Here is a 16,766-nt window from a genome sequence, read left to right as displayed (position 1 = left end):
TTTAGCAGGAAGCACTTGGGCCCACACGGGCAGTGGACATATAAACGGCACCTCTGAAGGCAGTGCTCAGACTGTTTGAGCACACCTGGCACTTCAGGTTGCATGCCAACGAGAGGAAAGAAGGGGTAAAGAACTAATATATCTCTATGAAGAAACACCCAGGTGCCCTGTATCCATTTCAGAAGTGATCAAGCAGCTAGAATACCCACCTCCCCACCATGGTCTTATTATATCTACTTCCTAGGATCTCAAATAGCACCATGTAATAATTGGCTGGGATGCGGGTGGCGCTGTAGTCTAAACCACAGAGCCTAGGGCTTGCCGATCAGAAGGTCAGCGGTTCGAATCCCCACGACGGGGTGAGCTCCCGTTGCTCGGTCCCTGCTCCTGCCAACCTAGCAGTTCGAAAGCACGTCAAAGTGCAAGTAGATAAATAGGTACCGCTCTGGCGGGAAGGTAAATGACGTTTCCATGCACTGCTCGGTTCGCCAGAAGCGGCTTACTCATGCTGGCCACATGACCTGGAAGCTGTCTGCGGACAAATGACAGCTCCCCCGGCCAGTAAAGTGAGATGAGCGCCGCAACCCCCGAGTCGTCCATGACTGGACTTAACAGTCAGGGATACCTTTGCCTTTACGTAATAATTGCCTGTGTCACTTCTCAGCTTCACAGAAACAGCGAATGGAGGAAAATGGCTACCACTGAGTTATATTGGTTTATAACAGGGCTGTCCAACAGGTCTACTGGTCAGTGCCCCTGGTGGATTGCAGGATCCCCCCCCCCCAACTTTGGCTTTCCCAAAAAAAAGCTCAACAACTATGACTTCCCAAAGTGGTTGTAGATCGCAGTCTCTTGGAAATTGGAAAACCCTGGTTTATAAAACAGGCTAATAATGGGATGCTGCCTGCAAATCCAACTAGTCCTCCTTTGTTCCCCACTGCCTTGGCCACCCCACATTCCCTTCTCCCCCAGCTGCCCTGGTTGCTCAGCTCTTCTCCCCCTGCCCCCCCATCACTGCTGTTGTCCTACTTCTTTTTTAACCCTTCGATTGCAGGTGGCCTTTCTGACTGGACTGTACAACCCATGCCACTCATTTTAATGTTTCAGACTTGAGATGAGTGTTTGCATTGTTGGTTTATCGTTGTATGTTATATGCAAATAAAAGTGTGTGTGTGTGTGTGTGTGTGAGAGAGAGAGAGAGAGAGAGAGAGACTAGAGTGAATTAGAAGGCAGGAATTAGGAAACCAGAGCTAGAGAACTGAAAGTGTAGGAAGGCAAGTAGAAAACTAAGAAAAAAACCACACAGGGCTGTTTGACATAATGGTATGAAGGGTGAGGAGGGTTGTGTTTTTCGTATTGATTTAAAATAAAACACCCTGATTTTTTTGTCCTAGTAAATATGTAATTTCTTGATACTAGTACTGAACGTTATATTTTGCCCAAGAACGTTATATTTTGCCACTCACTGGCTGAACTAATTCTCATTAAAGATTCTTTAGACCCTGCTCTGCATTGGTCCTTCACTCTGCTGTCTAGCTTTTGTCAGTTTTTATTAAGCCATGCAAAGCAGTGGAAGGATTCAAATGAACTGGGCAATTTTGCTCTGACAATTATTTAGAGTTAAATTGCTTGCTTGAAATGCATTCCTGGAGGGAACACAAATGTGGTTGTATCTGCTGTCGAACAATGAAAAGCTGAAAATGGCAAGACTTGCCATAGTTCATTTCAACCCATTAAAAAGTGAGGATCCTAGTATATTCACTGCCTGTCAGTTAAGAATATGAAAATTTGTCCTCGGGCGACTGGTGTCTTGATCTCTCAATCCAGATGCCATTACAAAAATTACTCTATGCTGCATATTCTATGGATGGATTGATTTCATTCCTGCAGTGAATATTTCTATTTTGCCTAATGTAGATCATTGGGAGCAGGGTAGGATATATGTTTTGCACAATCCACTTCGTTTTGATCAAGGTATTGTCACACCACATAGAGTCCAATTTATGGAAGTGAAGGAAATCATGATTAGTCTTCTGACTATGATTGCTGCCTTTAGTCTGTATGATATTTATCTTTCATTTTGAATGCAATCTGATAATGGAATAAAGCAATTGTTGCCTCCAATGTGGACTTTCTTATTGTTCACTAAGCATCATGTGTCCACATATGACTGCTGTGAAGGATGGAGCTATAATACCTTTTTGGTTAAAAATGTAAGCGGGGGTCAAGCATAGTATGTGCACGCTTAATATTCAGTCTGAATATATTAAAACAAACCAACCAGGAAACACACAACTACAAGATGTGATGAAGCAATATGAGGTCACTTATGCTAAAATACAAATAAGCATTATAAATTAAATTTCATCTGGGAAGCCTCTAGCAAATCAATGTGTTGAGCATTCCATGAGTAAGTAATGTTGTCAACAGGCCCGTCTTTACCCAGGGGTGCGGTGCACCCGGGCACCAAATTCTGGGGGGCGCCAAATGTATACCTACTACGTACCGGTCCCTCTCGATCGGCGGCAGTGAAAAGCAATGGAGTGGAAGTCCCCACCCTCCTCCTCCATTGCTCTGTTACTCCTATGAGTCAGGAAAGAAAAGCAGTTTTCTCCCGCTGCATAGTTGTTACAGGTGGGTGATTTCCCCACCCAAGAAAAACTCAACAACTTTGAGTCCCCCCCCAATGGCTAAAGTAAATTTGGGGGCGCGGGCGGATCTTTGCACCCCGGCGGCGCATATGCTAAAGACGGCCCTGGTTGTCAACAAGGAAGTATCTACAGTCTGCAGTGGTCTTTGGTGCTTTTAAAAATATGAACTTCAGCAAGTCATCTAATCCAACCCTCCTCTCTGCCTTGAGCCAGGAAATCCTCCACCTAAAGCATCTTTTTACAGACTCTGTCTTTCCAAACACTTCTTAGTTGCTTCTTTTGGTCCCCTGAGAGGAATAGTCATTGTCGACCTTCCCAGTAGGGTGGAGTGAGGAGTGGAGATGTAATTTGCATGTGTTAATTTGTAAACATATATATTTAAATTGTTTGCTGTCAAACACTGAGCCTACACCAAAAAAGGAGTTCCAGCACTCTCATGGTGGATGGCAGAATTAGCAGCATACTTTAGATCAGGCATCCCCAAACTCAGCCCTCCAGATGTTTTGGGACTACAATTGCCACCATCCCTGACCACTGGTCAGGTTAGCTAGGGATGATGGGAGTTGTAGTCCCAAAACATCTGGAGGGCTGAGTTTAGGCGTGCCTGCTTTAGATTAATGCTGGTTAGTGAACTTTTGTTCCTAGTGATCCTGAGAAAACCAATCCTACAGAATCTTTTCATTAATGAGGATATTTTACTCTGACTTTTTTCCTGATGATTAAGAGGGTTATCCTGTTCAGTTGCTGACTGCATTGTTTTTAACTGACAGATTTTTAAAATAATGGTCTTAGTAATTTTCTGGTTTTTATTTGTAGCATCCTACAGTGGCTTAAGGGACGCAGGTGGTGCGGTGGTCTAAACCACAGAGCTTGGGCTTGCCGATTGGAAGGTTGGCAGTTCGAATCCCCGTAACGGGGTGAGCTCCCATTGCTCGGTCCCTGCTCCTGCCAACCTAGCAGTTCCAAAGCACGTCAAGTGCAAGTTGATAAATAGTTACTGCTCTGGCGGGAAGGTAAACAGCGTTTCCATGCGCTGCTCCGGTTCGCCAGAAGCGGCTTAGTCATGCTGGCCACATGACCCAGAAGCTGTCTGTGGACAAATTGCGGCTCCCTCGGCCTATAGAGCGAGATGAGTGCGCATCTCTATAGTCATCTGCAACTGGATCTAATGGTCTTTACCTTTTACAATGGCTTAGAGATGGTTAAATGTGAAATGGTATGTAAATTATCGAAATAAATTTTCTAACATCATTAGATACACTCCCCTTATACATGAAATGCGTGCTTCAGACTTGTACTCAGCATTGCTATCAAAATCAGTTACACAAGTTATTGCTTATAGCAGGGCAGCCAATGTGATATCTCCAGATTTTGTTTTGACTACAACTTCAGTCATTGCTGGCCATTGGCTATGCTGGCTGGGGATGCTGGAAACTAGAGTCCAACTTGTGGTCTCTTCCAACTCTATGATTCTATGATTCTATGATTCTATACCTCTGGAGGGCATTGGCTACCACTGGCTAATGCCATTCATCCACCAGATGTGCTTGCAGAACATATCTGACACAAGAGGAATATACCTTTGAACCATGCCTAAGAGATTCCCAGTATGTCAAAGTGCTCTCCATTGTCCAAATCAGAAAAGAATGGCAATTCCTGCCACCGCAGCAAAATCTCCAAGGAGGCATAAAACTATCAGTTCCAGGATCAGAGCTGAATTAGTTTGCAAAGCCTGAAGCATAAGGAATGTAAGCAGTTTCATCTTTTCTTTGCTTGAAAGCAAACACCTCTAGTTCAGCAGAGCATCCTTCACTTATGTGATGCGCAAGATAAATCCATGATCTCAAACTGAAAATCAAACCATGATTATCATTGTTCCCTAGGCACATCCTGATAAAAATAAAAGCTAGTGGTAATAATCAATGTATATTTAGTAAAAACTATAATAATAGTATAATGTATGTGCTATGTAAATACAGGTCCACATTGCTGCTCTTATTCACCAAGGCAACTGATATTTTAATTTCAGTTAGAGGAGCTGTGCAAGTTTTTATTATAAAGCTAAGTACCAAAGCCAACCAGATTTTCTACAGAGAAGTATGCATTTGATTTTTCTTTATCTTGCATAACCCCCTGTGATGATGCATGTGTTTTCCACAGCAGCAGACAAAAACTGTGTTACGGAACAGCTTAGGCTCCATTCCATGTAAAGTATAAAAGAAAAAGATTTTAAGTATTACAAGTGTATCATATGGACTGATGTTCATAATGCAGTATGATATTAAGTAGAAATGGCTGAGTAAGAGCCACACTTAGGAGTTAATTGGCTTCAAAGCAAGCATAAGTCAACCGCCACAAATCTGAATTATTACTACGGATTAGATAAATGGTGGTCCATCCAAATGGCTTAGGCCAGCCTTCACCAACCTGGTGCTGCTTTGAACTACAACTCCCATCAGCCTCAGCCAGCTGGGCTAGGCCTTCACATTGCCCTCTCTCCTTTACTTCAAACTGAGCAATACTTCAGACAAACTAATACGTTCAGGCATACCCACAGCAATAATAGGATATGAGAGAGTTACCTAACACAATGAAGGGAATCCCCAGGAAGGTAGAATTGTATTTCCCACCAGTCAGGTTAATGATTCCAGCTGCAGTGAGAGTGGCCAAACTCACAGTTAACAACCCAAGGAGGCCAAGCCAGGGCTTGCTGCGGACACAGTCTTGCATGGAACAGCAGAGCATAGCCAAGGTTACGACGAGGGCCAGGCTTGTCATCAGGTAGCGTTCCGACACCCTACTTGTCTCTTGGAAGTCTTCTTGAAGCGATGATGAAGTTAGGGGATACATCGTGACATTCTGGTTGGATTTCTGGAACAGTTTGACCGTGTCGCAAAAGTTGGATTCCCATTTCTCCGCCACCATGTCGTTCAGGGAGTTGATTGCCTGCAAATAGTAGGTGAGCTGCACAGCTTCGGCAGACTTCACCCGGTCCTTGCTGTGCACAGTGATGCCGCCAAGTTGGTGCCCATTGTACACTTCCCTGCCATCCTTTAAGTGTGTGATCGGATACGTGATAGCAAAATTAGTTTGATTAGACGAGCGAGCAGCCTTTAGTTCCTTCAGGACGTGCACAATGTCATCCACGATGCAAGACTTGTCGTTATTTAGGATGCAGATATGGGCAAATGTATAATTGAAACCAGGTCTTTGTACTTGGATCCTGGTCACAGCAGAGTGCAACTACAAGGGAGAGAAAAATCAACACACATTATTTATCAGCTGATAATCTCTGCATTACAGCAAGCAGAACAGCAGCAGCAGCAGCAGCTTCATCAACAGTCTGTCTCCTCTTATCTAACCAAGCCAGCAGGTTTTAATAACTGCAGTATTCATAAGGACCTGCTGAAAATGGAAAACATGCACTGAAGTATTATTCTCGTCCCCCAAAACCATTTCCCATAACTCAATCAGGGGCTGGCATAAAGAAACACTGCATGCCTCATTTGGCTGCTCTCTTTCGTTCACACACTCAGATATGAACCTACCTGGGCCCTGAGGTCATCTGCTGAGGCCCTTCTCTGTGTGCCTCTTCCTTGATAAGTCCTGAGGGTAGCAACACGAGGACGGGCCTTTTCTGCAGTGGCCCCCCATCTGTGGAATGCTCTTCCCAAGGAAGTTCACCTGGCGCCTTAATTATACACTTTTAGGCGCCAGGCAAAAACGTTCGTTTTTAACCAGGCCTTTCGTTGATTTGATTGACATCCAATGCCCTTTTAAAATGTGTTTTTTTTCCTGGGGGGCAGGGTGTTATTGGGTTGTTGTTTTCATTTTGATTATATATTTTGTGGTTTTATATTTTGATTTTACTCTGTGAAGCGCCCTGAGATCTCCAGGTATAGGGCAGTATATAAATTCAAATAATAATAATACTGATAATATTCTCATCCAAACCCTGATAAGATACCATGTTTCAATTTGCAAGTTGTTTGTCTACTATAAGTAAAAGGGATGTAATATATCAAATGTATAACAACAAGTATACTGATCTCTATATGTGTATACGTATGTATATGTGTGTGTGTGTGTGTATGCAAACACTTTTCCATCCCTGTTAAATAGAACACATTACTGGGAGTTATGTGTTAGATAGTGATGCAAGGATTTTTTAAAATAATTTATTAGAGACGGCCAATTCTAATATTTGGATTAGGAACATACTACTTCCTGGGTACAAATATATTGCTTCTGATTGGTCTCCAATGACTCCGCTGGGCTACCACCCTAAATTTGTTGCAAGTGACTGCTTTACATAATTTTGCATCCTCAGAAAGAGCAAGGTGCATATTGATTGGTTGGGGATGCATTTTGATACTTGCACTTCACACACAAATTTGCATATGCTAATCTACATGCAAATTTAGAAATAATTACTATAATTAGAAGTAAAATACTTTTCACTATAGTGGAGAAGGCTGTGACTAGGTGACCTGTATGCCTTCTGGTATCCAAGGCCAAATGTTGACAGGTAACTTGAAGGTCCCTGTGCTTCCTTCTTAGGTTTTCTTTAATCATTAAATGGGACTTCAAATAGAAGATGGTCCTCTGACAGCCTTCAAACAGAGGACTGTTTTCTGTAGGATGTACAGCCACTGTAATAAGTGTACTGATCCACATTTGAAGAGTGTTCTGAACATCCCCTAAATACTCATCTTGTTGCCGACAGATACACTTCCTTCTTTTTTGGCTAGCTAAAGATTGGGGAAATTATCGGAACAGGCATTTGGCGAAGGAATAATGAGATGATATTCTGCCTTTTAATTGCAGGCGTTGTTGCATTACTAGGGCTGGTCCTACCATTAGGCAGATGATGCAGCTGCCTCAGGCAGATGATGGGGTACAGGAAGTCCTGGGGAGCTGTGTGTGCCATGCAGCCTGCTCTGTGTCTCATAAACTAGCCTCTTGCCCTCAGCTGGAATTGAGGATGCTGCTCAATCACCAATTTTGAACTAAGATTCAGCTGTCAGTTTCTGTACGTGTAAGGAAGCATGATGGGGGTTGGGGATGATGAGAAAGGTACCTTGTCGTTTGCCTCAAGAAGCAAAATGTCTGAGGCCAGTCCTGTGTACTGTGCTAGATAGGGTATAACAAATCTCTAACCTCAGAAGTTGGAGGGATCACTGGCAAGTTGGAACATACTATTTCTTATACTGGGAACATGATATAATTCATTGTTTTGGAATAAAGTTGACAATATATGTACTAAGGTCATGAGCCATCATATTGATCTTGAACCTGCCTTGTTGTTGCTAAATTGCTTTGATAGTTTGACTGCATTGAGAAAGCTCTCAGCTGCTTTGTATAAGGTGTCTGTCACTCCTGCAGCTAGTCTGTGCAAAGATTCTTAACAGCAGCCATTTTCAAATGTTAAGGAAGTTCTGCTAATGCAAAAATGGACTTTGGTAAATGGTCTATTGTGAAAATCAACTTTATGGAAGTATGGCATTTTTATAGTATTTATTTAAAGATCTTTGACACTCTTTGATCTCATTTAAAGCTGTGTTTGCCTAAATGTGTTTATTGATATAAATTATAAGTCTATGAAGTATACATTGTGTTTCTTATGAAGTATCTGATATTTGTATTCTTATTTTGTGCTGCCATTCTCATTTCAGCATATTTTAAAATCTTCAGTGTGTGGGACATCCCACATGTGTCTTTGTTTTCTATCCCATTTTTCTCCATTGTTTTTAGGATGCTGAATCCCCGAGTCCCATTAAGATGGCAACATTTCTGAATTTTGCTACACTTTTTCTTTCAGACTTTGAAATGGGCTACTTGGGGAGATAAGAAACTGATTTTTAAATTTAGAAAAGAGAAGAGAAGAGGAGAGAAGAGAAAGAGCTAGCGTACAGTGGCTGTGTTCTCTTAATATGATTTAAAATCATGTTTAAATGAATTCTACTGCATGATAATACATTTACAACACAATTTTATGAACATTTAGTCACAAGTATGTTCCACTAAGCTTAATTTGACATTTTCTATGTGTGCACATAATTGCCATCTTCAGCTGCAATCCTAACAACAATTACTAGGGAGTAAGAACTGTTCAACATTATGTTACATATTTCCAAGTATTAAGGTGGCATTTGAAGTATTAATAAAGCTTTTAATGGCTTTATTGAAACAGTCATTTTACCTATATATACTATACACCTGTGGCTCCTAGAAGCTGTCAGCATGTGACAGCAGCCACATCCTGAGAATAGCTTTGACTGGCCAACTAAAGCAGGTGAGGATAGCCAATGGGTGTCAAACCCTCAGTGAATTACAGACTTCCCATTGCATGTGAAGATAGGCTCTGGTGGATTCAGCGAATGAGACCGATAGTGGGTCCAATGCTCAAGAAATGAGGGAAATGAGGGGCAGATGGGACTCATCAACCTGGGAAGGTAGCCCATCTAGGAGAAGGAAAAATCTGATGCTAAACCTCCACTGCCTTGCGGGATATCTTCAGGAGAAGAAAAGACTCAGGAGTAAACCCTACACCAGGCACATTCAACTTCCAAGAGACTGCGGAAAAACTTGTTGAGCTTTTTTGGGGGAGGAGAAGCCAAAGTTGTTGAGCTATTTTCCGAGGGCAGGGGGAATCAGGATCCCACGATTGACCAGGATTGACCAGGGAAATCCCGAGATCAACCACTAGATCACAATTGACCAGTTGGACAGACCTGCCCTACCCAAATCTGGAGCAGAGTCTGCTTCTAGCAACTTGTGCAGCCAAGCTGGTGCCAAACATATTGCTGTGCTTTCCCTTGGACTAAATCAGTGAGGCCGAGGGGGAGGGAGGGTCTTGTCATCTGGGCAGCCCGAGACCTCTATTCCCACTGCCCAGGCTTGCGCCCTGCGAGGTCACTTCGGTGTTGCTAACGCAGTGGTTTGACTTCAACCCCAGAAGTGCACTCTGTTGTCTCTCAAGACAGATTCCAACAACCTATACTTTTGTATACCACCCTTGGATCCTTACTAATGAAGGGTGGTTAACAAATTGAACTAATAAGTATAGAATAAGTTAGCAAGTAACATTGCCCTGGGATTGCCCCAGGGCAATCCTATGCACACTTACCCGGGAGTAAGTCCAACAGAAGACAGTGGGGCGTTTTTGAGTAGGCCTGTATAGGCACGCACTGTAAGCTGCTTAACTGCTGTTGTATTTTGAGCCATTTTAGATGTGTGCTATTCTATTGTATTGCTTTTAGTAAAAGTTCCCTCAAATTGATAGCAAAGCCAGAATTTCATCTGAAGCCTTTGTTTTATTTGCTGCACCTGTTTCTGCTTTGATTATATTACATTGCCTCTGTTTTTTTATATTGTATTTTTAGAACATTATTGTATTTTACTGCTGATTTTAATTATTAGCTGCCCTGAGTGGTGAAGAAGAAACAGAAGGCTGAGATGGAAATTTCTTATTTTATATGTACACACACGCACACGGACAAATATAAATGTATGTATAAAATAAATGTGCATACTAATTCACAGAATGCAATACTGCATAGATGGGGATACAGAGTGATTAGCTGGCAGAAGTCTGATCCTTGTGTGTTGATCTTAGAGTCTGTGTGGTAGAGGAGTTTGTAAAGGCAGCATTGCCATCACAGAACATCTCCTTTCCACTGCCAGTCTACAAACTACAGTGGTACCTCAGGTTAAGTACTTAATTCGTTCCGGAGGTCTGTACTTAACCTGAAACTGTTTTTAACCTGAAGCACCACTTTAGCTAATGGGGCCTCCTGCTGCTGCCGCGCCGCTGGGGCACAATTTCTGTTCTCATCCTGAAGCAAAGTTCTTAACCTGAAGCACTATTTCTGGGTTAGTGGAGTCTTTAACCTGAAGCGTATGTAACCTGAAGCATATGTAACCTGAGGTACCACTGTACAGACATCCCACCTATTAGCCTTTAGAGGAAATGGGGCTTGAGAGGGTGGTAGTCAGAGCCTGCCAGAGAGGGGTCATAGAATCACAGAATTGTAGAGTTGGAAGGGACCCCAAGGCCCATAAAGTTCAACCCCCCTGCAATGCAGGAATATCAGATAAAGCATCCATGACAGATTACCACCCAACCTCTGTTTAGAAACCACCAAGGAAGGAGAGTCCACAACTTCCTAAGGGAGACCGTTCCACTGTCAAACAGCTCTTACTTCAGAAAGTTTTTCCTGAAGTTTACTCCAAATCTCCTTTCTTGTAACTTGAAGCCATTGGTTCAAGAACCATTTGGCCCTGGGCTTCAAGCTCAAAGGGAGCCTAAAATTTAAAATACTTGCTGTTGTTTTTTGGCATTTGCTATGTTTCACAATTTTGTTAAAAGCCCATCCAGCCAAACTGTGACACTCCCATAGCTTAGAACTGCCAATTTAAGCAAATAAGAGATGTGGTTTGGTGAAAGACCTTTTTAAAAAAATTGAGATAAATTTTGTTACATTAATAGAGTTAAAAATGTTAATGACTTGGTATAAGTCCTAGCCGCTTCCACTTTCATTGGCTATGAAGTAAACCTGTCCCCTGCTCTTTGCCAGGAACTCTGTGGCAGAGCAATTTGTGGATGGAAGTCATAGCTTGGAGTCCAAAGGCAGGCCTATCTGCCACTTCCTTTTCTTCTTTTAAAAAAAGGATGTTTGGGAACAAAAACCAGTGAAGGGGCAGAGGTCACCATAATACAGTGGTACCTCGGGCTACATACGCTTCAGGTTACATACGCTTCAGGTTACAGACTCTGCTAACCCAGAAATAGTACCTTGGGGTAAGAACTTTGCTTCAGGATGAGAACAGAAATCGTGCTCTGGCGGCGTGGCGGCAGCGGGAGGCCCCATTAGCTAAAGTGGTGCTTCAGGTTAAGAACAGTTTCAGGTTAAGAACGGACCTCCGGAACGAATTAAGTACTTAACCTGAGGTACCACTGTATACACATTGTTGAAAACAATTTCCCTTAATTTTTGCATATTATTTTCGCAAATGTATGTTCTAATACACATTTTCCCCAATGCATAAAATTATGAGATGTGTGAATTCTGAAGGAAAACTGGGTTTTCATTTGTGTATTGGATCGAGAAGTACAAATTGGGTAGTTTCCCATCAAAATGCAAACACAACTGAATTTCTCCCTTATCCCTAAGGTCAACCCACAACAAGGTCTGGGTGGAGAAGGAAAAACACTGCCCTAACCCTATCTGCTCTGTTCTCAACCCATTCCCAGATTTTGAGCAGCTGGAACGAGACTGGACACAGAGCTTGCATTCCCAAACTGTCTGGGTGAAAAATAGTTATTTAGCAATACTAGGTGTACCAGTAATTGCTGCCCTTCTCTCTGAAAGTGTTTGCAGCTGTATGACACAGCCTATTATGGCAAAATAGTAAAACTCCTATTGCTAGCATTTGCCAACACCTGCTGGCTCATTATGATTAGGAAAACCCAGTAGATTTCAGACCTGGGGAGCTACTTCTCTCCCCCCCCAAGTCCTCCCCATTGCGAACAGCTGCAAAGCTGCATTCAATTTTCACTCATTATTTCAGTCTCAATAATTCATTTTCCAAGGAATTCATTTCAATGCCCCTTTTCTTTGTCTGATATTAAACATGAAAGGTGCTATAAAAGTGAATTACTACATTACATGCTAATTCATTTGGACACAGTATATTAAAAGAATTCCCCAGGAAACTTTTTAGTTTAATGACAGTGGAAGATGCTTAATTGGGGCGGCATTAGTGTACACTTAATCAACACAGAATTGTTAAATGTGAATGCGGGGTTTGAAAATGGTGCCACGGAGCAGCTTGGGCTGATCAAGATTATTATTTTTTAAATTCCATATAATTGTCAACAAAAAAAATATTGTTTTTTTTAAAAAGAAGACTGGAAAGCACAGATTCAATGAATGATAAAATAACATTCACGAGGAACTTGTAACTGAGCTAAAAACAACAACACCCCAAACGGCTGGCATTGCTTAGTCATTGCTCATAATTTAGGAGCTCACTCAGTATAAATAACTTTAGACACAAGAACACTGCAATCTCAATAAAACACTGCAGCACGGAGGGTTGTACAACATTGCCTGGTGTCAGGATGTCACACAGTTTTCTTCCTGTCCCTGAGCAATTTCCCCCTTTCCCCCCCAAATGTATATTAGATTTTGTTTTTGTTTTAAAAATGTTAAGGGCTCAAAATAAAGAAAATAATAGTTATCCTTGAAGAAATTCTGTCCCTATGTGAGGCAATGGTTTCTGCTGCTACGCAAAACCTCTTCTATATTTTGTGAGAGAGCTGTTTTGCCCATTTCTCCCTCTCATTCACCTCAACAAATCCAAGGCTTTTAAGCTTAACAGAGTATGAGTGCAAGCGGTTGCAAGTTTGTAATTTGTTTATTTGCTCCATTTATATGACACCCCATAGCAGCGTGAACATTATCGTTCCTTCCTTCCACTTGTAACAAATCTTTTAACATTCAGCTTCTTAGGATGGCCCTGAGTTCTAGTATTAGGAGAGGGGAAAAAAAAACTTTCCAATTCATTTTCACCACAGCATGCTTAATTTTACATGTCTCTATTGTGTCCCACGACACAGCAGCCACGAAATTAAAAGACGCCTGCTTCTTGGGAGAAAAGCAATGACAAACCTAGACAGCATCTTAAAAAGTAGAGACATCACCTTGCCAACAAAGGTCCGTATAGTAAAATGTATGGTTTTCCCAGTAGTGATGTATGGAAGTGAAAGCTGGACCATAAAGAAGGCTGATCACCGAAGAATTGATGCATTTGAATTACGGTGCAGGAGGAGACTCTTGAGAGTCCCATGGACTGCAAGAAGATCAAACCTCTCCATTCTTAAGGAAATCAGCCCTGAGTGCTCACTGGAAGGACAGATCGTGAAGCTAAGGCTCCAATACTTTGGCCACCTCATGAGAAGAGAAGACTCCCTGGAAAAGACCATGATGTTGGGAAAGATGGAGGGCACAAGGAGAAGGGGACGACAGAGGACGAGATGGTTGGATAGTGTTCTCGAGGCTACTAGCATGAGTCTGACCAAACTGCGGGAGGGAGTAGAAGACAGAAGTGCCTGGCGTGCTCTGGTCCATGGGGTCACGAAGAGTCGGACATGATTAAACGACTAAAAAACAACAACATTGTGTCCCAACTTGCTTGCTCTCCACCCCCACTCCTAAACTCACCTGGAAATACAGCTCAAATGATACGAAAGAAGGTTAGATTAATCACTGCCTGAAATAATTCACAGAAGGTGGATCCATTCCAATGTCATAATTTTAGTGGACAGAGGCAGAATGAGTGATTCCAGCTCCACTCCTTGAAGGAAAAGACCAAATGCACTTCAGAGGAGGGCAATCTACATATAGATGTCCCGGGAGTACTACAATTTCGATGAGTAATAAAGCGTATGCATTAATGCACGATTGCAACTCTGTAAACTATTTTTAATTTTTCTAAAAATGGGATTTTGACATGGATAGCTACGAGAGAGAAATGGAGGAATAGACCTAGTTATCTCCCCCTCTCTGCTAAAGTTGAATGGGATGCCGTCCTACTATAATCACACCTGTGCCTCTATTGTAAGTGGAACGTCTGCTGAGGCAGAGATGATCTGAGAACTCGTCCATTCTGCTGCTATCATGTGGCTCCTTTAAAAGTATTCTCTCCAAGTAGCTGCTACTTAATTGATACAATACAAGGGAGAAAATTCAGATGACGTCTAGCAATGACAGCATGCAGGAACAGAATGATGTTCGTGCTGCAGAGGATTATAAGGGTAAAGCAGGGTGAGGTAGATGGAAATAATGAAAGCTTTGTGAAGGTGTCTAATGAGGAGGGGTCTGCTTCAGTGTATGGAAAAAAAACCCCAATCCTCATGGTTTAAGACTCATAAACATGTGGAGTATCAAAATATGGTTTGGTATATCCTGGTTACAGACCAACCCTGTTACAGATGAGAGTAAAGGTAAAGGTAAAGGTACCCCTGCCCGTACGGGCCAGTCGTGTCTGACTCTAGGGTTGTGCGCCCATCTCACTTAAGAGGCCGGGGGCCAGCGCTGTCCGGAGACACTTCCGGGTCACGTGGCCAGCGTGACGAAGCTGCTCTGGCGAGCCGGCACCAGCGCAGCACACGGAAACGCCGTTTACCTTCCCGCTATAAAGCAGTACCTATTTATCTACTTGCACTTAAGGGTGCTTTCGAACTGCTAGGTGGGCAGGAGCTGGGACCGAAAGACGGGAGCTCACCCCGCTGCAGGGATTCGAACTGCCGACCATGTGATCGGCAAGCCCTAGGCACTGAGGTTTTACCCACAGCGCCACCTGCGTCCCTACAGATGAGAGTAATAATCATAATAATTATGATCATCATCATCATCCAAGCTTAGTTACAGACTGAAGGCCACCAGAACTCACCCTAAGCAGATAATTTGCACCAAACATTTGAATCTATTAAATATATATCATTCTCATTTATCTTTCATCTACAGGAGTGGTGACACTAATAGGTGTTAGTGATTGAAAGTGCTCTCCAGGATAATTAACTGGCACAGATTAACATAGATTTGGGAGGGGAAAATGCATCACTTTGTATAAGCCTTTCCTGTGCAGCCTTGCTCAGAATCTGAAAATGGTCACAGTCCTCACAGAAAAACCTTTTCAGCCCAGAGTTCCTAGCTGGATATAAAGATGGGAGGAACAGCGTTGCTTTCCAAGTCTGACACTTCCACCTGCTCCAAACTTGGGCAAACTGCCCCTGTCTCCTCAATATACACTGCTGTCAGAGTAACTGTAGGAAAACGCCCTGGGAGTGCCCCTGCAGCCCCATACTCCGAGCATCCTCCGGTATGCGCAGCTCTGGAAAAGGCACTTCCTTTCTGCTCCAGTGCGCTTCAGTGACATATATCAAATGATATATGCACACTAATCTTCTAGCATAACACAGCAAGAAGTGTGAGACATCGTACAGCTAATATACGTATTTATTTACACACTATGTGCAGTGGTACCTCAGGTTACAGACACTTCAGGTTACAGACGCTTCAGGTTACAGACTCCGCTTACCCAGAAATAGTACCTCAGGTTAAGAACTTTGCTTCAGGATGAGAACAGAAATCGTGCGGCGGCAGGGGGAGGCCCCATGAGCTAAAGTGGTACCTCAGGTTAAGAACAGTTTCAGGTTAAGAACGGACCTCCGGAACGAATTAAGTACTTAACCCGAGGTACCACTGTACAGACAAAGGAATTATGGCGTCCTCTCTCTCCAGCTCCGAGAGGGAAAGCAGACACAGGTAAAAGCAAAAGTACAGTACAATAGTACATACAGCGGAAGAGATAAGACTGTCTTCCGTTTTCACATTCTTTTCCCAGACAGGCATGTGATTTACACCAATCTCATCTGCAGCATCGGAGGCGTAAAATACTAACTACATCAGGGATACCCAATGTGGCCCTCTCCAGATGTTTTGGACTTCCATTAGCCTCAGCCAGCATGACCAACAGCCAGCATTTGTGGGAGTTGTAGTTCAGCATCATTGGGGGGGGGGGGCACCACATTGGCTACTTCTGCACTAAATTAATCCAGGGCAGGGAGAGAAAGACCTGCTGTCCAGTCTTGCAAGCAGACCGGGCCGCTTCCAGGTTTGAGGGGGCCTTGGGCAAAGTGTCCTCTGGGCCTCTTCCTGCCACTGGGCATTGGTGGGCTTCTCTGGCTGCAGCGGCAGTGCACTAAGCAGCAATGGGAAGCTGGCTCTAGGCCCTTCTTAAATGTTCCACAGTGCCCCTAACCTTAGGGACTTTTAACAGTGGTGCTTCCCAATGAGCTAAGTACTGTTTTTCAAAAGCCAAGCCGTGAACTCTCTACTTTTTGATATATCTATGGTAGGGGTTTTTTATTATGTGAATGGTGCCATGGACTCCCTGAGTGGGTTAGATGAACCCCTTGGGGCCCAGAGATTCTTCAAAGGGTGTCCCAAGGCAGACATCAATAGTAGGCTCTCACATATGCCCACAAATGACAGGTGCTAATGTTGCCCCTGGCACTAGGAAAGTTTACCTAAGGAGCATCTTTCT

The 16,766-nt window shown here is 43.0% G+C and overlaps 1 protein-coding gene across 1 annotated transcript in view; it reads right to left on the bottom strand.

The window, feature by feature from the left end:
* Window positions 1–16,766, bottom strand: part of PTCHD1 (patched domain containing 1) — a 55,286-nt gene that overhangs the window by 20,076 nt on the left and 18,444 nt on the right. Inside the window, exon 2 of the mRNA XM_081199420.1 lies at window positions 5,234–5,894. Within this exon, the coding sequence (XP_081055546.1) occupies window positions 5,234–5,894 (661 nt within the window). The remainder of the gene's footprint in view (window positions 1–5,233; window positions 5,895–16,766) is intronic.

Source organism: Podarcis bocagei (genome assembly GCF_964188305.1).
Source record: "Podarcis bocagei genome assembly, chromosome: 6".
Classification (NCBI taxonomy): Eukaryota; Metazoa; Chordata; class Lepidosauria; order Squamata; family Lacertidae; genus Podarcis; species Podarcis bocagei.
Note: the sequence above shows the minus strand (reverse complement) of the source record. Positions and strands in the feature narration are given on the sequence as shown.